At 59.5% G+C, this 26,789-nt stretch overlaps 2 protein-coding genes across 2 annotated transcripts in view; one reads left to right on the forward strand and one right to left on the reverse strand.

Annotated features, from left to right (window-relative positions):
- Positions 1-6: 6 nt before the first annotated feature.
- On the forward strand, positions 7-9,089 carry NT5DC2 (5'-nucleotidase domain containing 2). Its single transcript, XM_008572552.1, has 14 exons — positions 7-118; positions 4,285-4,469; positions 4,687-4,761; positions 4,976-5,031; positions 5,127-5,220; positions 5,438-5,566; positions 5,678-5,738; positions 5,822-5,924; positions 6,042-6,143; positions 6,382-6,463; positions 8,184-8,270; positions 8,359-8,499; positions 8,587-8,651; positions 8,733-9,089. Exons 1-14 carry the CDS (start codon positions 100-102, stop codon positions 8,992-8,994), a joined length of 1,461 nt encoding a protein of 486 aa, XP_008570774.1. The 5' UTR covers positions 7-99; the 3' UTR covers positions 8,995-9,089.
- Positions 8,908-26,789, reverse strand: part of STAB1 (stabilin 1) — a 25,970-nt gene continuing 8,088 nt past the window's right edge. The window contains exons 13-65 of the mRNA XM_008572573.1: positions 26,533-26,673; positions 26,293-26,355; positions 25,900-26,013; positions 25,753-25,806; positions 25,408-25,488; positions 24,823-24,981; positions 24,135-24,197; positions 23,819-23,914; positions 23,484-23,570; positions 22,846-22,957; positions 22,202-22,388; positions 22,002-22,095; positions 21,729-21,887; positions 20,492-20,587; positions 19,768-19,845; positions 19,592-19,690; positions 19,362-19,460; positions 19,095-19,226; positions 18,761-18,889; positions 18,541-18,597; positions 18,089-18,172; positions 17,345-17,540; positions 17,130-17,225; positions 16,995-17,040; positions 16,820-16,896; positions 16,476-16,601; positions 16,193-16,266; positions 15,964-16,038; positions 15,475-15,597; positions 15,171-15,218; positions 14,904-14,981; positions 14,646-14,792; positions 14,094-14,234; positions 13,932-13,991; positions 13,325-13,501; positions 13,156-13,242; positions 12,896-13,045; positions 12,739-12,795; positions 12,447-12,648; positions 11,919-12,068; positions 11,735-11,839; positions 11,479-11,586; positions 11,199-11,392; positions 10,975-11,119; positions 10,755-10,888; positions 10,503-10,668; positions 10,311-10,420; positions 10,110-10,229; positions 9,875-10,024; positions 9,695-9,799; positions 9,460-9,603; positions 9,255-9,371; positions 8,908-9,175 (exon numbers count right to left, since the gene is read on the reverse strand). Of these exons, the coding sequence (XP_008570795.1) occupies positions 9,119-9,175; positions 9,255-9,371; positions 9,460-9,603; positions 9,695-9,799; positions 9,875-10,024; positions 10,110-10,229; positions 10,311-10,420; positions 10,503-10,668; positions 10,755-10,888; positions 10,975-11,119; positions 11,199-11,392; positions 11,479-11,586; positions 11,735-11,839; positions 11,919-12,068; positions 12,447-12,648; positions 12,739-12,795; positions 12,896-13,045; positions 13,156-13,242; positions 13,325-13,501; positions 13,932-13,991; positions 14,094-14,234; positions 14,646-14,792; positions 14,904-14,981; positions 15,171-15,218; positions 15,475-15,597; positions 15,964-16,038; positions 16,193-16,266; positions 16,476-16,601; positions 16,820-16,896; positions 16,995-17,040; positions 17,130-17,225; positions 17,345-17,540; positions 18,089-18,172; positions 18,541-18,597; positions 18,761-18,889; positions 19,095-19,226; positions 19,362-19,460; positions 19,592-19,690; positions 19,768-19,845; positions 20,492-20,587; positions 21,729-21,887; positions 22,002-22,095; positions 22,202-22,388; positions 22,846-22,957; positions 23,484-23,570; positions 23,819-23,914; positions 24,135-24,197; positions 24,823-24,981; positions 25,408-25,488; positions 25,753-25,806; positions 25,900-26,013; positions 26,293-26,355; positions 26,533-26,673 (5,949 nt within the window). The 3' untranslated portion in view covers positions 8,908-9,118. The remainder of the gene's footprint in view (positions 9,176-9,254; positions 9,372-9,459; positions 9,604-9,694; positions 9,800-9,874; positions 10,025-10,109; positions 10,230-10,310; positions 10,421-10,502; positions 10,669-10,754; positions 10,889-10,974; positions 11,120-11,198; positions 11,393-11,478; positions 11,587-11,734; positions 11,840-11,918; positions 12,069-12,446; positions 12,649-12,738; positions 12,796-12,895; positions 13,046-13,155; positions 13,243-13,324; positions 13,502-13,931; positions 13,992-14,093; positions 14,235-14,645; positions 14,793-14,903; positions 14,982-15,170; positions 15,219-15,474; positions 15,598-15,963; positions 16,039-16,192; positions 16,267-16,475; positions 16,602-16,819; positions 16,897-16,994; positions 17,041-17,129; positions 17,226-17,344; positions 17,541-18,088; positions 18,173-18,540; positions 18,598-18,760; positions 18,890-19,094; positions 19,227-19,361; positions 19,461-19,591; positions 19,691-19,767; positions 19,846-20,491; positions 20,588-21,728; positions 21,888-22,001; positions 22,096-22,201; positions 22,389-22,845; positions 22,958-23,483; positions 23,571-23,818; positions 23,915-24,134; positions 24,198-24,822; positions 24,982-25,407; positions 25,489-25,752; positions 25,807-25,899; positions 26,014-26,292; positions 26,356-26,532; positions 26,674-26,789) is intronic.

Raw genomic sequence — 26,789 nt, forward strand, 5'->3', positions numbered from 1 at the left:
CCCGGCGCCCACTGCCCCGGCGCCCCGCGCTCCGCGCCCGGCCAGGCGCCCACCGGCGGCGCGGAGCTCAGCGCGCACCTGTGGGCTCGTTACCAGGACATGCGGAGACTGGTGCACGGTGGGTGAACCGGGGTGGGACGATCGCCCGGGGTGTCTCCCGCGCGACGGACTGACCGAGCACCAGGGCACCGCCCCCGAGCCTTCCCGGGCGCCGCTCCTCGGGGGAAGCGCTCCGTGGGGATGACTGGAGCCCTGGAACGGGCGGCTTATCGGGAGAGGCTCCGGCGGGTGATCCTGGGGGCCTCTGGGCGCCCCGATGCCCGGCGGCGGGCGGAAGGTTTGTTCCCCGACTCGATCTAAAGGAGTTCGGGGCTTCTGGAGCGGCCGCCACAGTGCGGGGCCCCTGCCATCTTCCTCCGGGGTCCCGCCCTCCGGGAGGCCGTGGCGGAAATGCCCCCAACCCCTTGTTCTCCGCCGGCCCTTAGTTGGGGCGGGAATGCTGTGGACAAAGCCAGTGAGCGGCGCTGGCCGCCGGAACGGGCTCCTAGCGTCGGCCCTACCTAAGCGGACACCGGCTGGACTTTTCAGGCACCTCTTGATCTCGCCCCGTAGGTCTGGCGCACTCAGCCCGGGAGGCAAAGGCTTTGGAGAAACGAGACCAAGTCAGCCCGGTCCCCTGGAATCCAGAAGGGTTGCTACAGCCTTGCCCAAGGCTGCACAGGGCACTCAACCGTCCCATCCTCTCCCGCGGCAAAACGGGCTGGTGAGGCCTGAGGCCTCCTCTCAGAGAGGGCAAGCAGGGGTGCACTGGTGAGGCGGGAGAGCTGAGAGTACTGGACATGTCCACTTGTCCGGGTCGGTCTAGAGGGGCCCTGCCTCTGCAGCAGATAGATGTGGTTTGGGTCATGGCCCTATCACTCACCAGCTGGGTGACCCTTAGGAAGCCTTACCTTCTTGGATTCTCAGTTCTCAGGCATAAAACACAATCCTGGGGCCTCTGTCACTCTGACTTGGAAGGCCAAGAAGGGGCAGGGGAGCTTCTGCAGGAACTCCCAGGGGTGATGTGACTTTCATTGTCTGATAAGACAGAGTAACCCTGTCTGGAAGATTCCAACTGACTGGACAGGGGCTGCTACTCCAGCGGTGTGGAGACTTGGGGACTGGCAGGTGGCTGAGACTCGCTTCTTGACAAGCTGAAGGCAGAGTAGTTAGGTCCCTGAGGAATGGTTGTTTTGAAGCCCTTGAGCCTCTGCCAGCCCTTGGGGTCCTGGGTTGAATTTGTCTCTGTGGAGGGCAGGCTTGGGGTGTTATGTAAGGAAAAGTCTTTGATCTGGGCCTGTAGAAGACCCTCTGTGAGTGGCCCAAGAACCCTGCCTTGGAGGTGGAGGGGAGAAGCAGGGGGCATCTACTGGGCATCATCTTTCAGGACCCACCTGCATCTTCAGATCTTCACAGACCCTCTAAGCTCCCCTTGTTGTGTAGCTGGCAAGGTCGTTTCCACCAAGGTGCCATGATGAGCACCAGGATGAGCCAACTTCACACCTCTGGGTCCTGACTCTCCCCATCTGTCTGTGTTTTCTGGGAATTGAGGTAGACTTTGGGTTAATGGCTATGGACAAAGATAGCCAGGGAGCTATCTTTGCCAGATTTTACCAAGGAGCCAGGCCTCAGGCCAGCCCCTCGGTCCTGAGAGCAGTGCAGCAGGTCCCCCGCCCCACCTGGCCTCAGTGTGGTAACGTTGGAAGGCTAGGCAAGGGACCCAATGATTAAGGCAGGTGGGGGAGACCTGAATGCAGATCCCAACTCTGTTGCCTACTGCTGGGTGGCTTTACCTCCCTGAGCCCCAGTTTCCCCATGTGGACAATGGAGGAATAAGTGTGACTACCTCACAGGACTGGAGTAAGGGTTGAACCAGACGAGCCTGTAAGAGACACACAAGTGCGTCTCATGGCTGCCAGGGAGGAGTTGGCCCTGGAACCTGGAGCCAGGGGCAGGTGTGGGGGCTGGGGGCTGAGGAGGACGAAGGAGGGTAGGGGCTGGACAGTGAGACTGTGAACTTGGCAGGCCAGTGTGGGGTGGGGGCATATCCTCACCTGGCGGCCCTATATACCACCACAGCCCTGTGGAGGGGAGTGGGACCCTATGGCCCCAGAAGTATGGTTTTCTCAGTCCAGAAATTGGGTCCAGAGGCCAGGCCCTGTGGGATGCTTTGTTTCTGGAAGGATTGTCTGTCCCTGGGAACATACTCAAGAGCAGAGGCGAAGGCCCCGACTTGGCCAGAACTCTGTGCCAGCAAGGAACTGCACTGCCAAGCAGACCCCTGCCACCCTGGGGGGCTTCTGGACACTGTACCAAGAGTCATAGTCACAATTGGTACCCAGGAAATCAGGGCCATGGCGAGGATGAGGCCCAGTGAGGTGAGCAGCAGAGGCCCAGGGTCCTAGTGCCACCAGGTGAGTGTTGCCTCAGAAACAGCTCCCTAGAGGGCTGCAGTTGTCTGTGTCTCACATGCATGCATCCAGGTGAAGTAAACTGTACACACCCACGAATCTGGGGAGCAGCTGCTCTGTGCTAGCCTGGGGCCACCAGAGGAAGCAGACACACTTGTTTCCTCACCCACACCTTGCACTTGGCTCTAAAGGAAAGGGGTGGGGGCAGAACCCAGTGTTCCCAAGGAACCTCCAAGGCAAATGCTCTGGGCAGAGGAGCACATCAGCAAGGTGTCTTCCTCTTGAGTGCAGCAACTGCCAGGCACACTGCAAAGCCAAGGGATTCTGCTCTGTAGTCAGGACTGGTTGTGGCTGAGACAAGGATTCCCTAGAGGCTTGGACTTGGGGCCCCTGTGAGGCAGTGCCCTGTTTACCTAGTCCTGTCTTTTCCCCTTTCCCTGCAACCCATGCTCCTGGAATGACACAGGGATATCAGGGACAGGGAGCTCATGGGTTCCAGAGGCACATCACTCATTTAATCCAGCATATGTTTGCTGCACAGAGCAGCACCTTCTACATGACCTTCTTAGTAATTCTGTAGGTTGGTATGATTTTATTCCTCCTTTAGAGACAAGGAAACAGGCCCAAGAGCTGAGATATCATCCCTAAAGTCGTAAGAGAGAGGACCTGATCTGTTCTGGCTGGCCTCAAAGCCCATGCCCTTTCCATCACATCTTTCCCATCCACCTCCTCCGTTGTACATATGGGGAAACTAAGGCAGGTGAACCTGGGGCCGCTCAACCTCATCTTGGGAGCAGCCTGGGTAATGGCCCAGAACACAACATCACACCTCCCTCCTGTCCCTCCTGTCCCTCCTGTCGTAATTAGCAATGTTCCCTGACTAGAGTCAGCAAATGTCATTATGTGGCTGGCAGGCAGCTGAAATCCGATTAGACAGGCCTTGCTTCCCAGGCTGCAGCAGGTGCTCAGAGCTGGCAGCCTAAGCGGTAAAGGGGCTCCCCACCCCACTAATATTCCTGAGCCCCATCCCCGACTCTAGAGGTAGAAAGGCAGCATCCATGCGTCTCAGCCCCCTAGTCTGTCCAAGGCAGAACCAGCACCCTCTGGGTTGGAGTGTTCAGTCCCCAGATGTTTCCCCTCTCACATTGCCCAAGGAGGTTGGGAGATGAGGCAAGTCGTCAGGGCTGGGCAGCTCCCCTAGTCTGTCCAAGGCAGAACCAGCACCCTCTGGGTTGGAGTGTTCAGTCCCCAGATGCTTCCCCTCTCACATTGCCCAAGGAGGTTGGGAGATGAGGCAAGTCGTCAGGGCTGGGCAGCTGAGAGAGGAGCAGAGGAGTTATTCTTGCACAGGGGCCAGTCAGTGGTGCTCCTGAATGAATTTTGAGCTAGGAAGAGGATTCGCATTGTAGGAGCAGCTGTGCTGGGGCCAGACAGTGGAGCAGTGAACACCTGCCTGCCAGTGGGGAGCTGGCAGGGTTCAAGCACAGCCGTGTGTCTGATGAGGCTCAGTGCTGAGAGCCTGGACCAGGCACAAGCTAGGTGTTCCTGGAGGGTTGCAGGTGTAACACAGGCAGTATAACCAAGTGCAACTGTGGGGGACCCATGAGGAGGAGCTCCAGCCATGGGCTCAGCCCATTGCCACCTCTGCCTTACCCCAACCACGTGACCTTTCTGAGCCTCAGTTTGACCATCTGCAGCACTGGGTAAAGAGTTGCCTTCAAGCGTGTTTCATGAGGCCTACAGGGCTGGGCACCCATAAAGTGCTCAGAAACCACTTGCTGCTGCCAAGTTCATCACCCCCATCATACTGCCTCCTTGCATCTCCTTCATCTAGACCTCCTGCCCCCCGAGGTCTGCAGTCTCCTGAACCCCGCCGCCATCTACGCCAACAACGAGATCAGTCTACGTGATGTTGAGGTCTATGGCTTTGACTACGACTACACACTGGCCCAGTATGCAGATGCACTACACCCTGAGATCTTCAGTGCTGCCCGTGACATCCTGATTGAGCACTACAAGGTGAGGCTAGCCAGGCAGGGGGCCCGTGCCAGCCCCTATGCCCAGGCCCTGGAGGTGAGCAGGTCCCAGGTTGGCCTAAGCCCAGGGCTGAGTCATGGAGCTCCCCTGGCCTGCAGCTACCCTGGGGAGGTGACTGGATTGATTCCCTGAGGTGGTTGCCCAGCCAGCATGTCTATCAGTGCCACTGGCTTAGGCCTGGCCCACTTACCCCCAACAGTACCCTGAAGGGATTCGGAAGTATGATTACGACCCCAGTTTCGCCATCCGTGGCCTCCACTATGACATTCAGAAGGTGAGTGACTGGACACTGACTCCCCGACCCTCCTGACTGGACGTGTAAAGGGGCTACTTCCTTGGGCCCCCTCACCTCTAGAGGAAGGTCTCTTCATCTGTCCACCCCTTGGTATTGTCCAATTGAAGCTTTGGCGTGGGGGCTGGAAGAGGCTGGCTCAGGGCCAATGGCAAAACTACTTCCTTACCACCCATCATACCCCCGGTACCCATAGAGCCTTCTAATGAAGATTGATGCCTTCCATTACGTGCAGCTGGGGACGGCCTACAGGTCAGTGCTGACTCTGCCCTGCCCCCGCCCCCACCCTGTGCTGCTGCCTGGGCTCAGGACAACCTTAGACTGATGGTATCTATGCAACTGCTCAGGGGCCTCCAGCCTGTGCCAGACGAGGAGGTGATTGACCTGTATGGGGGTACCCAGCACATCCCCCTGTACCAGATGAGCGGCTTCTATGGCAAGGTACTCTCTCCACACACTGCTGCCCAGGGCAGCCCAGGTTGGTGCTCTCTCTGTGGATGCTGGCTCCCTGGGAGGCAGTGCCTACAGCCCAGTGGCCAGCCCTGACCCACAGGCTGCACCCCCTACCGGTGTCCTAAGGCAGATCTGGAGTCACTGGTCTCCAGCACTGAGGGTGGTGGAGCCAAAGGGGTTGCTGAGATAGTGGCCCCCTCCACAGGGCCCCTCCATCAAGCAGTTCATGGACATCTTCTCACTGCCAGAGATGGCGCTGCTCTCCTGCGTAGTGGACCACTTCCTGGGCCATGGCCTGGACTTTGACCAAGCACATCTCTACAAGGATGTGACGGTGAGGATGCTGGGTCTGTCTCTCAGATGGCAGGGAAGGGGAAGTCCAGCCACAACAGGGCAGGCCCTCCTGGGTCACCACTGCCCCTCACTGTCCCGCCACTGCCCCCAGGACGCCATTCGAGATGTGCACGTGAAGGGCCTCATGTACCAGTGGATTGAGCAGGACATGGGTAAGGGTGGACAGCAGCCCTGCCGCGGCCTGCCTGAGCGGGGTGGCAAGGCTGGCCCTCACAGACCCATCTTCTCCCATCAGAGAAGTACATCCTGAGAGGGGACGAAACCTTTGCTGTCCTGAGCCGCCTGGTGGCCCATGGGAAACAGCTGTTCCTCATCACCAACAGTCCTTTCAGCTTTGTGTGAGTCCAGCCCCGCTGTAGAAGCGGGGACAAGGCAGGGCAGGGCCAGGCCCTGGGCAGGGTGGGCAGGTCAGAGCTGCCCTCAGACCACCTGCCGCCTGTACCACCTCTGCACAGGGACAAGGGGATGCGGCACATGGTGGGTCCCGATTGGCGCCAGCTCTTTGATGTGGTCATCGTCCAGGCAGACAAGCCCAGCTTTTTCACCGACCGGCGCAAGTATGGGCCCAGCAGGAGTCGGCAGGGCCAGGGAAGGGGAATAGAGCCCTGCCCCCAATAAGGGGACTGGGGCACTAGGCCAGCCTGGCCCTTGCTCACCACCCTCTGTGCTTGGGGTGAGGACACCCCTTTGTGAGCATGTGGCCCACTTGAGCAGGTGGGCCTTTACAGAGGAGGGGGCAGGTAGCCAGCACGTGGCCCTGCCGCAGATCAGATCAAGTCCTTCACTCTCACCCAGGCCTTTCAGAAAACTTGACGAGAAGGGCTCGCTCCAGTGGGACCGTATCACCCGCCTGGAAAAGGGCAAGATCTACCGGCAGGTGAGGGCCATCTATGGGAGCAGCACATGGCAGGGGCACAGGACCTAACCAAGGCCCTGAGCTGTGCAGGGGCAGCATCTGAAGCAGCAACACAGCAACACAGCCCTGACCAGCCTCACACTGTGGGGCTGGAGCCAAGGGCCACCAGCGCATGCCTGTCACTGAGCAAGTCTAGGAGGTGTCAAGAGCTTGGCCTCTGGGTCAAGCTGCCTGGGGTTGAATTCCAACTCCACTGCTCAACAGCAGGGAGAGCCTGGCCCTGCCTTGCCGTCCTCATCTGCAAAAGACATATAATACTCCCTACTTGGGTTGCGGAAGGTCCTTAGAATGGCCAGCAATTGCTAAGTGCCCAACAAATGGAACTGTCATTAGTTAGGGCTGAATACTCTGCTGCACTCAGAACAAGTCTGGGCCTGTGGGGCAGCTCATGGGCACTCTGAGGAGAAACCCCCCTTCCTGCCTGGCTGGGAAGATGAGAAGGGGACCTGGTGCTGGACTGGGGATTGGGTGGCTGTAAGCAACAGGGGATTAAGGCATTTGGCCCTGGCTGGAATGTGGAAATCCTGGCTGAGCTGGGTCTTAGGGGTGAGGGTTCCAGAGGCCTTGGGGCTCGGGGAAGAGGAAGCAGTTGGCTGGGAGAGTAGCTACAAGGAGCAGCAGTGGGGTGCCCAGTGCCCAGGCCTGGCCTGCAGGCGTACTCCCACCATTCCCGCCCTGCAGCACCCCAACTCTCCACAGCCCTTCAGGTCCTTTGTCCTGGCATCTGGCCGCAGGTGAGGAGGGTCACACACCTTTGTGGGAAACATGTGACTTCATCTTCTTTGGCTGCTTTCAGCCTGGTGTTCTGAAGTGTCCTTATGCTGTGTGTGTTGGCTCCTGCTTGGTTCTCAGTAGCCTCTCCAGGTCCACGTCTTTCTCTGCCCTCTCTTGGTCTCCTGCCCCTCAAGATTCTTTCTCTTGGGCCAGCAGACACTTCCTCAGCGTTTCACCCACACATACCTCCCTCCTCAGCCTCTGCACTTGAGTTTATTTCTACAGTTAAAGTTCTTCCACAACCACCTGCTTCCCCATGGTTTCCATCTCTCTGAGGCTCCTGGCTGTACAGACTGCTCTGTGTGCTGTGCTTTGCTTCTCGCTGCTGGGGTGCGGCTCCCGCCACTGTGGCTGCTGCACTTCCTGATCTAGCCCCCTGTTCTTGTTCCCCCGAGAGCTTCCCCAGTTATGTTTGGACCTGGCTTCAGGTTTTCCATCTTTCTCCAGCTTTGGAGCAGAAGCAGATGGTTCCCAGTGAGGTCTACCATTGGCCTGCTGGGTCCCTTTGGGCAGAGGCTGGGGAGGCCAGCAGGGACTTCCGGGTCTCCTTGCTTTAGGGCTGTGGGGCCTTCCCAGCTGTTTGTTTCTCATAGGAACATGATCCCAAGCCTGGGGTGGGTGCGAGGCCACAGGGAGGGGAGGTCCTTGAGGCACAGGGCACCATGCCAGGCCTACAGGAGATGTTCCTGCAGCAGGCAGAGCCCCCCTTTCTAAGTGGGAGGGGTAAGTGGCAAGGGCCAGAGCCCAGGGTGGGGGGAGAGCAAGGCCACGGGAAAGGGCAGCCCAGCATCCGGCTGGGTTTGAGCTGCCTCTGGTGATTTGGGAGGACTGGTAGAAAATGAAGCCTGGCTCCAGCAGCCCCATGGGAGCACACTTGGCTCAGCAGTGTTCCCTCTCCTCTCCCCAGGGAAACCTGTTTGACTTCCTGCGCCTGACAGAATGGCGCGGACCCCGCGTGCTCTACTTCGGAGATCACCTCTACAGTGACCTGGCGGTGAAGGGGGCAGGACTGGGCTGCAGGGGGACGGGGAGGGAGCCCTACCAGCTGACACTGAGTCCAGTCCCGCCACTCCACCCACCAGGACATTATGCTGCGGCATGGCTGGCGCACGGGTGCCATCATCCCCGAGCTGGAGCGCGAGATCCGCATCATCAACACAGAGCAGTACATGCACTCGCTGACGTGGCAGCAGGCGCTCACAGGGCTGCTGGAGCGCATGCAGGTGTGGGGGTGGGGGGCGCCCCACAGGGAGGGGCCAGGGCTGCAGCCTCCCTGCACACACACCCAGCATGCACTGTGTCACCCCCAGACCTATCAGGACGCAGAGTCACGGCAGGTGCTGGCTGCCTGGATGAAGGAGCGGCAGGAGCTGAGGTGAGCAGGTGGAACAGAGCAGGGGCCCTGGACCAGCCCCTCCTGTACCCACCCCTCGAGCGCCCTTGTCTCCCTACCCAGGTGCATCACGAAGGCCCTATTCAATGCTCAGTTTGGGAGCATCTTCCGCACCTTCCACAACCCTACCTACTTCTCAAGGCGCCTCGTGCGCTTCTCCGACCTCTACATGGCCTCCCTCAGCTGCCTGCTCAACTACCGCGTGGACTTCACTTTCTACCCACGCCGCACGCCCCTGCAGCATGAGGCACCCCTCTGGATGGACCAGCTGTGCACTGGCTGCATGAAGACACCCTTCCTCGGTGACATGGCCCACATCCGCTGAGGGCACCTTTATTGTCTGGGACAGGTCCCAGCCCCTCCCACCCTGTCCACACTGGGCGTCCGTCCAGGCAAGCAATAAAAGTGGCCTCCTTCCTGCATATGTCTCTGCTTCAGCCTCAGCCACATCACTTGACTGCCAGGATCCTCTGGGTGTCAGGGAACTCCTCCTCCAGGAGCGAGTCCTGAGAGAGGATGGCTGTTGGTGGCAGGCCAAGAAGGACCCTAGGCCCACTTTCACATTCCCCACACCCCCACACTCACGTCAAAGGGCTCACAAAAGGCATCATGGCTGCCAAAGATGGGGTTGGGGACAGAGACCAGGGTTGGGCTGGTCCCTCCTTGCCATGGGGAGAAGTCGTCATCAGGATCACTTTCCGCCTGGGAGCCAGAGAGATGAGTGGTGAGTGGCCTCAAGCAAAATGGAAGGACCCTGCCCACCCCCACTAGTCCCTCAACCCAACCCTACCCGGAAGGTGGAAAAACCAAAGCCTGTGGGTTTGCCTCGGGCACGGAGGTAGAGGACTCCCGCCACAAGGCCCAGCAGTGCTCCAGCAGCTACCACAGCCCCTGCACCTGCTGCCACAGGTGGGACTTCAGGTGCCAGCATCACCTGATGCAAAAAAGGAGCATGTCAAGGACCCGACCAGAACAGCCCCCTCAGCCCTAGAAGCTCTGCCTCACCCCCTTTTCCCCCAACTCACAGGCTGTGGGGGTGCCAGCAGGGGGCTGGCCAGAGCATGGATGATGCCATTGAAGGCCACAATGTCCCATGTGATGACGCAGCTAACCACAACTGCCCCTGGGGCCTACAGGGAGACCAGAGTCAGGCCCAGCAGGTGAGTGAAAGCTGGGACCAGCAGGGTAGGGGAACAGCTACTCACCACAGGGGCCCTAGAACTATTGTCAGGGCCTATGTCACTGATGACGAGGCTGAGTCCTGAGTGGGCAGGGATCAAGGCCCCCTGGCTGATGTTGGTGCTCAGGAAGGTGGTGTTGGAGGCATGTAACTCCAGGTCTGGGCCAGTCAGCGTCTGTGGGCAGAGCAAGGCCTGTTGGCCTGGGCCAGCCAGAGAGAGCATCTTTGGGGCCTGCTCTGCCCATGTCCCTGCTAGTTACCATGTTGTCCACAAAGCCTTCATTGACAGGGACAAAGAGTGTCTTGTAGGTAAGCTCGTCATCTAGGAAGTCCAGGAAGTCAAGACCCCGCTGGGTGGCATTGGCATAGCCCAGCAGCATCTAGGTGAGTCAGGAGACGGGACCATGAGTAGGAACCTTCTGCCCCACACACCCACCCCCCAAGGCTGAATCCCTGCACACCCCATAAAAGGTGGAGAAGTTGGCAGTGGCAGCCAGCACATCGAGCAGCTTCCCGTTGCACACACTGATCCCATCACCCACGAAGCCGTCTCGGCATCGGCAGACCACGTCTGCAGGAAAGGCAGGCAGTGGCTTGGTGGATTGGTAGCAAGGGGCGGAGCCAGGAAACGGAGCTTGGTGGGGTGGACGCACCTTGCACTCGGTAGCAGTAGGCATCCCAGCGCTCCGAGAGGTTCTCGCGGACTCCTTTGCTGACTACACCCACCTGACCATCACCACAGTCTGCCGCAGGAAAAACGACGGGGTGGGCAGCAGAGCCATTGGCCAGCCAGCCCACGAGGCACAGGTGGAAGCCCAGCTGTAGGGGCAGGAGGGAATGCTGAGACCCAAGGCCCAACTTGAGGGGCCTCCATGGGCTTGGCTCTGACTGCCGGGCCCACACACCTGCTGGGCAGCAGAGAGCTGAGGGAGTGAAGCAAGGACAGCTCCCTGGGCCCCACATGCCGCCTCTGCCTCTGAGAAGTTCAGGCCATAAGGACCACTGGTGGCCTGGAGGTGGAAGACACCAGCCCGTTTCTCTGCAGAAAGGAGGGGTGCATGGTCAGGTGGCCAGCGCCAAGTGATAAGGTGGCCAGCGCCACTGGGAGTGGGCAGGGGAGCGTACCCTGGAAGTGCAGATCCACACACACAGCGTCCGCATGGCAGGGTGGTGGCTGGCCCAGGCAGCGGTCCACAGGTGGCTCGGGCTCCTCCAGACACTGTAGTCCATCACCCACGTAGCCTGCATGGCACTCACAGCGCCGCGTGTTCTGAGGCAGGGAGAGCAGTGAGTGCCCTTCAGAGCTGGGAAGCCAGGATGGGGGCCTCCCACCCAGCTGCTTTTCTCACCGGACCGGTGCTCAGGCAGTCAGCATGCTCACTGCAGCCCCCACGGTGGCTGTCTGCACAGGGGTTGCGAGCCCGGCAGCTCCAGCCATCGCCCTCATAGTCAGGAAGGCAGGCACAGGTGACCACTGTGCCGACCTGGCTGCAGTTGGCGTGCTCACTGCAGCCACCATGCCCATGCTGGCACAGGTCCACCACTGGGGATAGGGAGGGAATGGTTGGACTAGGTGAGTGGAGGAGAATGGGAGCCCTCCCACCTCCACATCCCTACCCACCTGCTTACCTGTGCACACACGGCCATCCCCTTCATAGCCCAGGCTGCACTCGCAGCTGTTGCCCACACGGCACATGGCCTGGGGTGCACAAGGTGGCAGACACACAGGCTGCAGCTCTGTCCCCCAGGGCCCATCCCCACATAACCAGGTTAGTAGCTGCTCTCCTGGCTTCCATCTGTCCCACCCACCCTCAGTGCATCCACCTGAGTGTATGCAAGTGTATACAAGTGTGCAGGGTTGGGCACAAGCATGAGGGCCACTCACCCAGCTGCACCTCACAGCGTGGCCCAGTCCAGCCTTCATCACAGAAGCAGGAGCCAGAGCCCCCAAGGCCCTCATCACAGCGGCCATGGGTGGTGCAGCGGCAGGCTGGGGGAAGACAGGCAGGACGATAAAGACTGGCACATAAGGGCCAAGGGAATTGAGGCAGGGGGGCAGGACAGCCCACCTCGGCATTTGGGTCCAAAGGCACCAGGCACACAGAGTTCACAGGCTGTCCCGGCAAAACCCGAATGACATCTACACTGCCCACTGCCGCTCATGCCGTCCAGGCACACACCATGGCCACTACAGGGGCTGCTGGGGCCTCCAGGGCAAGCTAGGGGATAGGGTGGGAGAAGTGAGGTGGGGCCAGGGCTCTCATCAAGACCCCCATACATGCGCCCCCAGCCCAGCCCTGCCATCTGTCCCCCACCCAGTGGCAGCCAATGCTCTTCCAGAAGCACCAGTCCACCCCTGTCCCCATGCTGCTGAGAACCCTCCAGACCCCCAGCACTACCCACCAGGTTCTGCATCATATACACACCCACCCTGCCTCTTCAAGCATTCCGTCAAGTAAAATCTACTCACCACCCACATCTTCCTGGCCCCAGAGCTCCCCAATACGCTTTTTCAGAGAAAATGGCTAGAGCTTGTGCCCTCAGCTATCTTGGGGGCCAGAGGAGCCAAGCAGTATCTGCAACCTCAGGAGGCTCACCTTGGCACTCACTGCCATAGTGACCAGGGCAGCAGTTGGGCTTCCAGGTGGTGGTGACACAGTTGCGGTAGCAGCCCCTGCCCAGACCTTGGGGCTGCCCCCAGAGGCTGGGCCGGCCCCAGATGCTGCGTAGTGCCAAGGAGTGCAGAGGAGGGGACGTCCAGAATTTAGAGTAGTAGCGCCAGCAGGCCTCAGGGCTGCCCTGGGTCAAGAGAAGTCAAGCCAAGACAGCCTGAGCTTGGTGGCCCCTTGTGTCCTGCCCCCTCCCCCCCACCAGCCCCCAGTCCTTTACCTGCTCCCGTGATCCCTCAGGACATGGAGGCTCCAACCCGCAGATGCTGCAAATCTTCTGGAAGGGATGGAGGCCAACAGAGCAAGGTCACGTGGATGGACAGGACAGGTGGGCTTGGGCCCCTGCCCATCCACTTCCAGTCTATGGTCTCTCTCACCAGCCACAGTGGCCTTTTCTCAAAGAGATCACAGCGGGCCCCAAGGCCAGGTGGCTCCAGCAGCTGGTCGATGCCATAAGCCAGGCCACCCTGAAAGGGCAGGTGTCGCTGCACAATGCGGGCCTCATCCTCACCCACCATGAGCTCACCCTGCAGGGGGAAAATGTAGGATACATGGGGATCAGAGGTGCACTGCAGCCCACCACTGCCAGAGCCCCTGCCTCCTGCTTCCCTTATCCAAGCCCTCTTCCCATACTCACGGGCCGGGTGCGGCTGCAGGAGAAGGAGATGGGAGTCCCATGCATGGTTCGGAGTGGGCCCAGGTTAGGCAGGTCAGATGCTAAGGCCTGAGCAGATGGAGCCATGGTTGGAGCCGGGTAGGCAAGCTAAGTTGCAGGCAGTGGGGACCAGATCTGGGGGTGCACCCACCTCAATATTGCGGATCACATGGCCCCGAAGAATGGCTGTCAGCTTGTCACGGTGGTCCTCATGGTACAACCAGGCCTGGCGATCGGGAGGCAGGGCTTGCAGGGCAGAGTCTGTAGGCCACAGCATTGTGAGGGGCCTATGGGATGCATCTCGAAAGAGGGGCAGGAGGCCAGCCACCTGGTGGGGTGGAGCAGGGGTGTGGCAGTCACAGCCCAGACAAAGGCTGGAAGCTAGAAGGCAGAAACCAGGAAGGGGTTCCAGAGACCCAGGTAGTGTTCCCACTGACCACACTAATCTGTAGCCATCCAGGCAGACATATGTGGGCACACCTGCAAGGGTAAGTTCGCACACACAGACTTGCACACACCTTAACAGAGCACACTGTTGTCAGTTATGCAAGCACACATAAGCAAACCCTGTGCTCACACTGGGAGCCTCATGCACACAAACGGCCTATGCACACGTGAGTTCACACAGATGTGCTCACTCACATGGGGGACAGGTTTGCACATAGGTGGGTGTGCACGGACAGGTAAGCACACACAGCGTTCCGTACACTTACACGTGCATATATGCACGCTGACAAGCTCACACACGGGAGCAGTACCTTCACAAGGCCGCTGAAGATCTTGTAACCGAAGCTTTCGGCGGCGGCGGTGACGTTTCTCTGGGAAAAGGAATTTAGGAGCAGCGAGGCCAGGCGGGAAGGGAGGATCCCAGGCCCTCACCTTCCTGCCTTCCAGCTCCGAAGCCCGTGCCCAGGTCATACCCGCGGGATTGGGGCAGTGTCAGGCTCCCAGTGTAGCACGTCGGGCGGCAGCAGGACACGGTCAATGAAGTGCAGGACGCCGTTCACAGCCTCGTGGTCGCTGCTCACCACCCGGGCGAAGTCATTGAGGTATATGTTGCCCTGGGGACGGGGCCCAGGGTTGAGGGAAGCCGATTGGCAGGGTGCTGGGAAGATTTGGATGGGGCGGGAGGCGGGGGCGGAGCCTGGGCTGGGAGCATCTTGGGGGCACAGTCCCGGGTCCAGGACCAAAGCAAGAGTTGGGCGGGGATTGGGGCGGAGTCAAGGCAGGGGCGGGACTCACGTCCCTCTTAGAGAAGCAAGCAAAGGCCTGGGACTTGGCTGGGGGCGGTGCCGCGGGCTAAACTCCGGAGTCCTGGGCCCCGGGGCGGGCCCACGGTAGTGGGCGGTTCCCAGGTTATGGGCGGGGGCCGGGGGCCGGACTTACCTCCCTCTCCTTGAAGCGCCCCCTGGCCGTGGGGGTAGGGGTAGGTGAGAGAGTCTTAAACGCGTGCGGGCGGGGACCGAGCTCACCTCCCTCTCGCTGAAGCGCAGCGGGTGCCCGGAGAGCGCCGTGGCATACCCCTGGTCCAGCAGCTCCTGGCTCAGCAGCCGCCGGCAGCCGACCACGTGGTAGCGAAACACCAGCTGGCGATGTGCGCGAATCCGGGCCAGCTCTTCCTGGAGCGGAGTCGTGAGGATAGTAAGGACCCCTGACTGCCACCTCTGCCTAGGCAGTGCCCACCAGCAGACTGCCCATCCCTCCCCAGCCTCACTCCGGGGGCTGCGTACCTGTGACAGATTGGTCATTAGATCTGCTTGCGGAAGGAAGATTGTGAAAGGCCCATCACCCTTGAGCTCCTTGTATTCCTGGGGGCCGGGAAGAACAGCTTCAGTGGAAGGGGGGCAACCTGGGACCAACTGGGGCTTCCACGGATCTTCCAGAAAAGACTTGGATTCTGAGAGAACGGACCATCCAACCCTCTAAACAGATAGGAAAATAGAGGCTCAGAGAGAGGTGGGACCTGCAAGTCACCGAGGCCCAGGCTGGTCACTCACCACGTGGAAAAGGCTGAAGAATGAGGCCTGCTTGTCTCGAAGGAGCTCCTGGGGGTGGGGGTGTGAGGATCAGCTCAGATTTGGGGTGACCCCCATTCAGGGCCAAAGCAGAGATGAGGAAAAGAAAGCCAGGGGGTTCTGAGCTGGGATCAGGATTAGTTTCATGGGTCACAGCTGAGGTCAGGCACAGGGTCATGGTCAGAGCCAGGATCAGAATCAAGTCTGGGGTCTTAGCCAAGATCATGCGTCAGGCCCATGGGGCGTAACCAACACCAGGTCAGGGATTAGACTTGGGCATCATTACCAGGCTGAGTCGGGCACGGCAGGTGAAGCCGTCTCCCACGGTGTGGGCTGTGTCACAGGTGCATGTCCTCTCGCCATCCCCCGTGCTTTTGCACACAGCATAGGGGCTGCAGCCTCCATTGTTCTGAGGCAGGGAGAGGAGAGGGAGGCAACAGTGGCTTCCAGGACTCCTCTATCCCACCCAGCCCTGGGAAAGGGGCCATGAAGTTCCCTGTCCACCCCCAAAGCCTTATTTCCTACTCATCAGCCAGACTGGAGCTTGGGGGAGGGTGACCCACCCTTCAGAGGCCCTTAGGACCCTGCTGGGGATAAGGAGGGCTGGTTCCTGCCTCACCCCCAAAGCCTTATTTCCTACTCATCAGCCAGACTGGAGCTTGGGGGAGGGCGACCCACCCTTCAGAGGCCCTTAGGACCCTGCTGGGGATAAGGAGGGCTGGTTCCTGCCTCAATTCCCTCTCTCTCTGAAATGGGGTGGGACTAGGGACCTAACCTGGGAGCAGGGGTCCAGGAGCTCACAGGTCCGGATGCCATCCCCACTGTAACCCTTGCGGCAGCTGCAGGAGACCTGTCCCAAATCTTGATCAGTGGGGCTGCTGGGAGCCAAGAGCTGGCCAGCACCCTGGATAGAAGGTTCACCCCCCTCCTGGGGCCTGGTCTGAGGGGAGGCCCCACCCTAGGGTGAATGGCACAGTCCCAATATCCAGTCCTGCCATGCAGACCTGCAGGGGGTCTATGGGGATGCACTCGGCATGAATGTGGCACCCTCCGTGGCGTATGAGACAGCTGTTAATTTCTGTGGGAAGAGACGCTGGGATGAGGACTGGCCCTCAGCAACCCCTTCATGCATCTGTCCATCTGTACCCTCAAGTACTCATCCCCTCCTCTCTCTGCATACCCAGTCCCCACACCCAGTGTGCCCCTTAGCCTCTCCTAGTCTGACTTGGACCACTGAAGCCAGACCCCTAGCCCCACATGCACCCAGGATGGGGGTCCCAGCCTCACCTTGGCACAGTTCCCCATCGCCCATGTAGCCATCCTGGCAGGTGCATGTCCGCTGCCCGGGTGCCACCTTGGTGCAGTTAGCATAGGGGGAGCAGCCCCCATGGCTATGGGCACAAGGGTCCACCTCTAGGGGTAGATGGTCCCAGAGAGTTGTGAAGAACAGGCACAGGACAGGGGTGGGGGCAGGAGAGGAGGGTATGAGAGACAGGGAAAGGCCAGAGGGAGGAGTAAGGCCTAAGATGGGACAGTGATAGAGGCTGGACATAGAAGAATTTGAGGGGGCTCTGTGGGGACAACCACCCAAAAATTTCAAGGAGGGGCCTGGGGTACCCATGTGGCTAGACCTGAGCAGTAGGTGCCATTGCCCGAGTATCCCGCAGCACAGACACAGGTGGAGGCTCCAGCCAAGTCCTGTATGCAGCTGAGAAGGATGGCAGAAGCTCAGTTTATGCCTCCCCAGCCCCTCCCCGACATCACCCCCTACCACTTGCCCACCTGCCCCAGGCTGGGCTCACTCACTTGGCATTGGGGTCGCACTTCTTGGGGCACTGAGGGCCAATTATTTCTAGTGGTAGGAGAATGGTTCTGGTCATTCAGACCCAGGAACTGCCTCCCCAGTAATCATTCATCCCCTCTCCCTTGGGACCCACTCACTCTGGTCACAGTGGAGGCCCTGCCAGCCCACGTTACAGACACAGCTTCCGTCCCCTTGCAGCCCCTCCTGGCACAGCCCGTGAGCACAGTCACACACTGTGAGTGGGACAAGGGAGGACAGGAGTTACCCAGTGCCTCCATCCTGCCCCTGCTGGGGTCTCCAGCCTGCTGTCCTCAGCCAGGATGCCTACCATCCTGCCCCTCCCAGTCCTCACCTCCAGTGCAGTTGGGCCCATAGCGGCCCAGCTCGCACATCTCACAGGCTGTTCCATGGAAGCCCTCATTACAGTGGCACTCCCCACTGCCCAGGAGCCTGTCCTGGCACTGCCCGTGGCCTGAGCACACACCACCAAGACCCCCTGGGCATGGCTCACACAGTGTGCCAAAGAAGCCGGAACAGCAGTCGAGCACCTGTGGAGAGGGAGGGAGAGACCCGGTACAGGCCAGGACAGATGTCAGGGGAAGGGAAACATGGTGGGGGTGGGAGCATCTTGGGGCCATGGAGCCATTGAATGAAGCAACTTGGAACCCAGACCCAGCAACAGGTAGAAGGTCAGAACTGAAAGGGGCATGGAGAATGCCTTCTACAACCATGGCAGGAGTGGGAAAACTGAGGCTCAAACAGGGAAGGGCTGTACCCAGATCCCACAGTGCGGAGCAGAGCCCAGCCCAGTTACTGCCCGTGGGAGTTGGTTGATGGTGCCAGCTCTGGAATGAGCCTCTTTATCCCTCTCCTCAGCCCCACTCACCAGGGAAGTAGACACAGGGACAAACACTAGCCCTCTGACTCTGATCTCTCTTCCCTCCCCTTCCTCCTGGCCTTGCTTCACTGACCTCACCGTAGTCCCAGACTTCAAGAACCTCTGCTCTTGAAATCCAATCCAGGTCCTCCCCTGGGCCCCACTCCCACCTCCTTTTCTCTGGCCAAAGACTTGGGGAGGGGGAACTTCAGGGCCAACCTGGATTTTCTTGGCACATGTGTAAGAGCAGCCCAGGGAGAACGAGAAGCCAGATTGGTAGACACAGCTCTTCCTGGGTGTGTTCTGGAAATGGGAACAGTCAGGATGTGTCAGCCAGTGGCTTGGGCAGTGAATGGGGAGACAAAGAGATGGACTACTGGTATTGGAATGGGTGAGACAGACAGATGAGCAAAATAGCAGAAGAGCAGAGAGGGACCAAGACAGATAGACCCAGTGAGAGGAGGGCAGCAGGATCCAGGCCTCAAGCTAAAAATCTGAGAGAAGCTCCTCTGAGCAGACCTGGGCTAGGCCTCCAGGCCTCTACAGGGAAGTTGACTGCCCACACCAGTCCAGTTCCCCATACCTGGGCAGAGCAGAGCTGGGCTGGGGGGCTTGGGCACCTTGAGAGCAGTTGCCAAGGAGGGACGGAGTGGTGCTAAGTTTAACCTCACCTGCAGCTGGAAGCCCTGAGTGCAGCGGACTTTCCGGGTGCAGTTCGTGCATTTCTCCTGGGGGAGAGAGGGAAGGAGGGCAGAGCGTCAGGCAGGCCCCCAAACCCACATTCTTCCTCCAGGGCAGGCTGACCAAGTGGCCTTCCCTGCCATCCAGGCAAACCAGCAGCTCCATGCTCTTAACTCCCCTGGCTGCCCTCCTGTGGCCCCAGCCTCTCACCCGCAGGGCCTCGGCGTGGCTACGCAGGCAGCGGCTTGAGCTCACCGTCAGGACCCCTGACAGGCCAAACAGGGAACGGCCAGGGGCCTCCAGCATGGGGCCTTCCAGAGGCAGGTGGTTCACCTCAAGCTGGGGAGTGGGATAGGCAGTTAAATCCAGCCACCCCACCACCACCCTCATCTTGGGACTTTAAGGCCAGGAGGCACTCCAGGGCTGGGGTGTATCTCCAAGGATGGGAGAGGGCTCCCTAGAGCAGAGGTTGGAAGGCTCCCAAGTGGACTCTTCAAGAGCAGGGTCCCTGGGGTAGGGTCTCCTTGCTCCCCGCCCCCCAAACCTGGCCGCTGTGGTTGTAGAAGACCAGCCAGTGAGCAGGGCCTAGGAAGGAGTTGCGGTGCCCCCCCCTCTGCAGGGCTTTCATGGAGAGTGCCTCTCCCAGGATCACGTGGTGCTGCACTGTGCCTGCATCCTGGGGACAGGGGAGGCGGTGGGGAGATGGCTCAGGGGGTTCCAGGACTACTAAGTGCCTTGGAGGGCATGTTGCTCCCACTAGTCTCATCCACTGTGCCTTCACCCTCACCCCTTGGCGGCCCCATCCCCTCACCAGGCTGCTGCTGTTGCCCTGAGCCTCCAGGGAGCGGTTTGTGGGCACAAAAATGGTGTAGGCAGTGGCAGCCTCAATCTGGGACACCAACCTGTGGCGCTAGGGATGAGGGTGGGGGTCAGGGATGGGTATATTGATCCTCGGTCCAGACAATGGGAGCCAGGCAGCCCATCTAGACCTGGGGGAGTGTGCCCCCTGAGCAGGCACCCCCCCTTGCCAGCCATGCTTACCTGCAGTAGCTCCCGGAAGAGGCGGAAGGCAGGCACCAAGTCCAGCTGCTGGAGCAACCCTGGCCCGCCCTGCAGGTCCCCTCGTGGGGGCAGTAAGACCTGGCCCAGAGCAGGAGGGGCTGGTCAGTGTGTCACTGCCTGGGAGGTTCCCTGCACACACCCTCTTCCTGCCATACCTGACTGAGGATGTGTAGGACACCGTTGGTGGCAAGGAGGTCAGCCACATCCACGCTGGCATTCTGCACCCAGATCCTCTGGAAGGCAGCAGGTAGAGCTCAGCCACAGGGGGACACTTAAGAGTGAATGTGACTCAAAAGACATAATAATAATAATAATAATAATAATAATGATAAAAAGAGTGGGTACACAATAGAGAGGCTGCCAGGCACACAGGCACGTGTTGGTGGAACTGGGAGCTGGGTCCCGCACAGAAGCCCCCTCCCATGTCCTGGCCTGGCCATGGCTGCCCCTCCTGACATACTGAGACATACTCAGGATCTACCAGATGGACACACAGACTCTCACCAGGGCTCATGATGAGAGGGACAGATGTGCATATACAGTCTTAGGTGGACAAACAGCCCCTTGCAGGGCAGTCACTGCTGGCCCAAAGACACACTGCCCATCAGTAATGTGTCCTAAGTACATGCTGAGTCCAGCACTGGGCAGGGCAAGGGAACCTCAGTCACATCCCCTGGGGTCCCATATGGAGGTTTGAAGGCTTTATCCTGTGAATGGGGTGAGGGAGTAACATGGTGGGATTTGGGGTTTAGAAAGATCCCAATCCTGACAGGAGACAGAGACACCCAGAGAGAGAGAGAGAGAGAGAGAGAGAAAGAGCGCCCCAGCTCAGGTCTACCCCAGAGTCTCCCCAGGGCTCTGAGCCCTTGGACCCCTCACCAGGTCATGGCAGCCACCATTGCCTGCCCGGCAGGGGTCGATGGGACTGCACTGGTAGCCGTCCCCAGCAAAGCCCAGCTTGCAGGTGCACCGGCTCTGAAGAGGTCGGGAAACAGACAGCCTCATCTCACCATGAGCGTACAACCCTTTTCTCCCCCTGGGAGGATTGTCCAGACCATAGAGAAGCTTCTCCTGGTCCCACCCTTGGAAATCTGAGCTCCGGATTGGGAGACTGAGGCCCTGAGGGGAGACCAGCTCCTGGCATGAATCTGAAGAAGTGAAGGCACTGGCAGGGAAGCATCCATGGACTCGGTGGCCCTCTACACTTGCTGCCCGGAGTCCTGTCAGAGCTGTTGAGGTCAGCAGCTTGGAGAGTGGGCAGGTGTCTGCCAAGGCCAGCTCCAGTGCCAGCGGCTCAGATCCCCCCTCCACCCCTTCCATCCTGTTCAGCTGCTCTGATGCCTCCCACTGAATGCCAGTGCCCTTGGGCTTGTCCACATTTCGGGTGAGTGACCAGTGAGATCCCCCAGATCTCAGTCGCTCTGGTTTGTGAGTAGGGGGCATCTCAACCTGCTAATTCAGAACCTCAGTTCTGCACTGTAAGGCTCCCGATGGGGCTCGGAGCTCCAGCTCTCACACATGTCTGAGTTCTTACTGCTCAGTCCCCACAGGCTGGTGGCCCAGAGGTAATCGTGGAGTTGGGAGGACAAGGAAACCCCTGCGTCCCTGAATAGGCCTGGACCATGCAGAGGCTGACCCAGAACCAGCCAGGCCTGGCCTCCCAGTTGGCATGTTGGATGTCCTCAAATGCCCATCAGAACTCGGGTCACTGGGCCGGAAATGCTTCACATGGAAGGAGGCTCCGGGCCCTAGGATGCTGTGACTAGAATCTGAGACTGCAACGTTCAAGAGTAGAATCTCCACGTGTCTCAACATTCGAGAGCGGGATCTCCATGAGTCCCATAGGCAGGGATCTCTTCCTGATTTGCTCAGTATTGAATTCTCCACATCTAGAACATGGACTAACATGGAACAGGTGCCTGACAACACATGGGAATCCAACGAGTGGATAAATGAACTAATCCCAGATTGTATGACTCAGCATTCAGAACTGGATTCTCACCTCTGAGGTTCGAGACCCTGAGCTTGAACTCTTGGAGGAGTTAGATGGGTCAGGGAAGAGACCCCAGAACTGAGGCCCCCACCCCATCTGCTGTCCCTGGGTTTGCTGCCTCACCTGCCCGGGTCCCACATAGCTGCAGAGGGCATTGGCATGGCAGCCGCCTCGTGTATCCAGCTCACACTCATCGATGGCCACACAAACACGACCGTCGCCACTCCAGCCTTTGTGGCATGTACAGTGGTGGGTGCCCAGGGCCCCAGGGACACACTGAGCCTGTGAGAGTCACGGATAAATAACTCAGGGACTCAAGGCTGCAAGGCAGAGGAGCAGGGTGTCCCACCTCTGGCCCCTGGGTCAGAATTTCAGGAAAGGGCCAAGGGGACTGACGTTCTCTGAGCAGCCACCACGGTCTGGGTGGGAGCAGGGGTTGCTGGGTGTGCAGGAGAAACCATTGCCCTCGAAGCCATCGAGACAGAGACATCTGAGGGTGGGTGAAGGAGAGGCCTCCAATAAGCATCTGGAAGAGGCTAGAGGCTGAGCAAACCAATGTGCAGGATCATGGGTGGGGCAGGGATGTAAGTCCTCACCTGGCGACACCTCCCTGGCTAATGCAGCGGGCATGCTGGTGGCAGTGCTGGGCCAGCCCCATGGGCTCACAGTCCCCTATGGACTCGTTGCAGAAGCGGCCGCTGAAGCCAGGGGCACAAGTGCCATGCTGGCACACACCCCCACTGCCTGGACGATTGTCACATAGACCATGAACACAGCCGCAGTCTGCAAGGAAGAGATGGGAGGAGGGAAACTGAGGCAAGGGACAGGGCTGGTTGGGAGCCAGGATGGGCTGGAGTGGGGCTGGGAATGGGTAGCCAGTATAGATTTGGCTTCAGGTCACAAAATCAGAGGTCATCCTGGACTTGATGTTCAAGCAGATGTGAGGGGTTCATTCTGAGCTTTCAGTCACCTCATTCTAGCTGCCCTGCCCCCAGCACCAGCACCAGGAAGTTCTTCAGTGTGTTTGACCTAAATCCTGCATGCTTTATATTAAACCAGGTTCCTTTCTGGGCATGGGTGAATGAGACACCTATCTATTTCTGTTCCTAAGTCTTCCTCCACTCCCTCTGGCCTTCACCCATCCTCTTGGGGCCCTGTTTCCTTTCTTGGGAACCCCCAGTCCCCTTTCTAAGCAGACCCTCTTTTTCCCTGGGAGGTGGCCTAGGCCAGGACCACCCACCTTCCTGGCACTGGTCTCCATGCTTGTTTGGATTGGAGCAGATATGACAGGCGATGCCCTTGTAGTCTGGGAAGCAGTGGCAGGCCCCGTTGCCCTGGACCCCATCGCTGCACTGGAGGGTGGGCAGCAGGCAGGGTCAGTCATGGAAAAGAGACTCCCCACACCCCCTCCCCCAACACTCCCTCCCTCCACGGGCTGGCTCTGAGCTCCTGTTCCCCTCAAGACCTCACCCTCAAAGGGACCTTCAAAATCACTGATGCTGCCAAAGGACTAGCCCCCTAAAAGGCACCCAGCCCTGGAGGCTTATGGGTGACTTCTGCTCAACCTAGAAACACATAACTCCTGTGTTTTTCCAAAGCCAGGTGCTAAAGTAACCCTGATGTTACATAGTGGCAAAAACAGCAAACAAAAGTAAACTACTCACAAATAACCTTTTTAAAAATAAGTGCAGAATCTACCTACTTAATTATTTCTAATTAAAATACTAGAAATAATCTGGTCCAATTTCCATTACCTAGATGTGAGGAATCCAAGTCCAGAGACTGGCAGGCTTGGCTCAGACGCACTGCCAGTCACCGGCCAGCTTGGGAAGAGCCCCTGCCTTCCCACAACTCACCCCGGAGGAGGATGGGACTCACATTGCCTTTGCCGTAGCAGGGGTTGGAGAAGCCCCCAGGACACTGTGTGCAGTCAGGCCCAAAAAACCCTTTGCAGCATCCAAGTTTCTGTAAGAGGCAGAGTGTGTCTGAGGGTCGATCTGGGGCCATGCCTCCCTCTGCCCAGGCTGCTTCTGCTCCCAGAGCCCATCTCTAGACCAAGGGAGCATGGAAGTTCCCTCTGTGACACCTTTTCCACCATTAGGATTCAGTGCAGTTCTCTGAAGAAGGCAGCCCACTCAGCCCCTGCTTGGGGACCCTGGATGAAAAGCAGGTGCCCAGGTCCCCTAGGAGTGAGTGCCCAGGCCCAGGCTCACCGTGATGGTCTGGTTGCAGTAGCCAGCACAACCCTTCTTCAGAACGTTGAGTCCACTAGGGTCATGGATGTAGACACACTCCCTGGGGGAGAGGTCCTGGGCGGGCCATGCAGGGCCAGTCAGCAGGTGTGAGTCCTGGGCCACGGGACGTCAGCCCTCCAGGTCCAGCACTCCCACCCTCAGTAGGGCTGTGAAGCACCGATCTTCCAGGACCGGCCCAGCCTCCCAGCCCCACTCCCCACCGTGACCCAGGGCAAAAGCCTTCAGGGCAGTCAGGAGTCAGGGAGCCCTGAGGGCTGGGCCAAGGGCTGCTCACCAGCTTCACGCTGTTGGGGGGACACGTGCTGGTGTTCAGGACTTGACAGTCCACACAAGAGCCCTGGGTAGCACAGGGGGAGGAGGGGGAGAGGGGTTAGTCATCGTGTATTTATTCAGCAAACCCTGAGAAAGTGACATGCAGCTGAGACCTGAGGGATGAGAAAGAGCCAGCCACAGGAAGGCCAAGGACCAGCATCTGGGCAGAGGGGAGCAGGGCAAAGGCCCTGAGGTGGGAAGAGTGGAGCATCTCTGGAAAACCAGCAGAGAGGCCAGGAATGGCATGCAAGGGCCGGGAGGTGAGGAGGACTAGGGCCTGAGGGAGTCACAGGTCCCCTGGGCGGGGGGTGGGAAGAGTGGAGCATCTCTGGAAAACCAGCAGAGAGGCCAGGAATGGCGTGCAAGGGCCGGGAGGTGAGGAGGACTAGGGCCTGAGGGAGTCACAGGTCCCCTGGGCGGGGAGGGTGGGGCGAGGGGAGAGGATGCAAGAGTCATCTCAAAGGCAGAATTGTCAGGGCTAGTGAGGGCTGTGGGTGGAAGTCCAGGCAGGTCCTTGGGAGTCTGCTGCTGGGCCTCAGATTTGCCATTAGCCCTCTGCTGACTGGGTGCCACGCCCCGGGGCCGACCGCCTCCACGAGCACAGCGGGGGCTCAGTGTGAAGGGCCCTGGGCTGCGCGGGTGCAGCTCACCACCACGATCTTGTGCTGCTCCTCGTTGCAGTGCTTGGGCAGGATGGGCAGGATGGTCGGGGGCAACAGGATGCCCTCCAGCATATGGATCACACCGTTGGCGGCCAGCACGTCCACTCTCCGCAGCGGGACCCCGTCAGGTCCCAGCAGGATGCGCCCCTGAGGCACAGACCCACAGTGCCACTCCCAGCCCAGCAGGCCTTGCCGGCTCCCCTGCCCACCGCCACCTCTGCAGCTCAGCTGGGCTGGGTGGCTCAGCATGATGTTGAAGGCCCCCACTGCCCTGCCTGCCTCCTCCTCTCCCTCTGCTCTGGCCAGCATCTCTGTCCCAGCCTCTAGGCCCTTAACCATGTGGTTTCTGTCACAGGGAGCACCCCTGCCATGTGCTTACCCTCCTCCTCCTTGGAGCCCAGGAGAGGAATTTGATCTACGCCCACTTCCCATAGGACCCCCACCAGGACCTAGCAGAGTGCCCTGCCCGCCACAGGGCTCAGAGCACACGGGCAGGCATGAAAGAGGCCAAACCACTGGCCAGTCACCACCAGCCCCTCCATCGATCCATTCATTCCAGATGTTCAATCTCACCTCCTCGGAGATATTCACAGCCAGGACCTGGTTTGCCATGGTGAGGACCCGACCCTTGGAGATGAGCTTCTCAATGGTCAGCTGGGGCAAGGGAGAGGGTGGCTCTAGGCTAAGCACTGACCACATCTTGGGGCCACACCCAATCCTGCCCACGTGACTCACAGCTACCCCCTTAGTCCTCAGGCTCTCCTCTGTGCTATAAGAGTCCAGACAGGAGGGGAGAGGAGATGCAGAAGAGAGGGGTCCCTGGGAAGACCAGAAAGAACCTGCACACAACTTCCCCCCACTCCCGGGAGCCCAGCATTGGGAGCAAACCGGCTGCCCTCCTGGAGGAGGACCTCTCACCCGGCCATGGCTGTAGAGGTGGTACCTCACTAACTCCTGCAGTTTGGAGAGACCCTGGCAAGGGAGAGAGGGTTTGGCTCAGAGGTCCCATGGGGGAGAGGCCCTGGTGCCCCCATATCCACAGCCCCTTCTCCCTGCCAAGCTTACGACTGTGAAGAGGTAGATCAGGCGGCCGTCACGCAAGCTGTCCACAGCCTCATTGCTTGGAGCAAAGACTGTGAATGGCCCAGGCCCGTCCAGGATGGAGGGCAGCCCACAGTTCTGTGGTGGTGGGAGGGGGGCTCAGGGAGGCTTCATGGCCAGCCTCCACCTCTGAGCCCTGCCTGGGCCCTGCCACTCTTTCCCCTCAGGAAACTCCCACAGAGTAAGTGGCAGAGGGTCCATGCTACTGCACAACATCGTGATTATGTTGGGCAGGCTCGATGATGGAGGCGAAGGTTATGCTACTCCAGAGCTCCCGATCACTGTGGGGCAGATTCTGGGGTGATGGAGTCTTGGCCTAGAAGCCCTAATGGGCTAGGACCCCTCCCTCCGGCTCACCTCCAGGATGGTTTCAAACCGGCTGAAGGCGTCCGTAGAGGCGAGGATCTGGCCAATAGTTCTCTGTCGGAAGGGATGAGTACGAGGGCCTCAGGGAAGGGGATGAGGCTGCTTCAGCCCCAGGGGCAAGGAGGTGTGCTCCAGTCCTGCCCTGAACAGCTCCTACCTCCTCCCTGAACTCTACGGGGGTCAGAGGTCACCCAGCAGCACAGGATGGGGGAGGGGAGGGCACCAGCTCACCCCAGGGTCCCCAAGGAGCCCGGATGGAGGCTGCCACCGCAGGTCAGTGACCACATGGAAGACTCCATTGGCCGCTATGTAGTTGGCCCTGTGGATGGTGAATGTCTGCTGGGGCAGGTCTTTGTACTTGTAGGCGTATTTCTGCTGAGACACAAGATGTCTGGCCAAATCCCATTTGCCAGCCCCTTGTCCCAAATTTCCTTCCCATCACCATGCCTTTGTCCGGGCTGTGTCCCCACCTGTGACTTCCTTGGTCC

The sequence above is a fragment of the Galeopterus variegatus genome, unplaced genomic scaffold (genome assembly GCF_000696425.1).
Source record: "Galeopterus variegatus unplaced genomic scaffold, G_variegatus-3.0.2 Scaffold806, whole genome shotgun sequence".
Classification (NCBI taxonomy): domain Eukaryota; kingdom Metazoa; phylum Chordata; class Mammalia; order Dermoptera; family Cynocephalidae; genus Galeopterus; species Galeopterus variegatus.

What these genes read in the sequence shown, in the direction of transcription:
- NT5DC2 (XM_008572552.1), top strand. An exon ending in TCCACTATGACATTCAGAAG is followed by an intron (nt 4,762 to 4,975) that starts GTGAGTGACTGG and finishes CGGTACCCATAG; the next exon opens with AGCCTTCTAATGAAGATTGA. An exon ending in ATCTCTACAAGGATGTGACG is followed by an intron (nt 5,567 to 5,677) that starts GTGAGGATGCTG and finishes CACTGCCCCCAG; the next exon opens with GACGCCATTCGAGATGTGCA.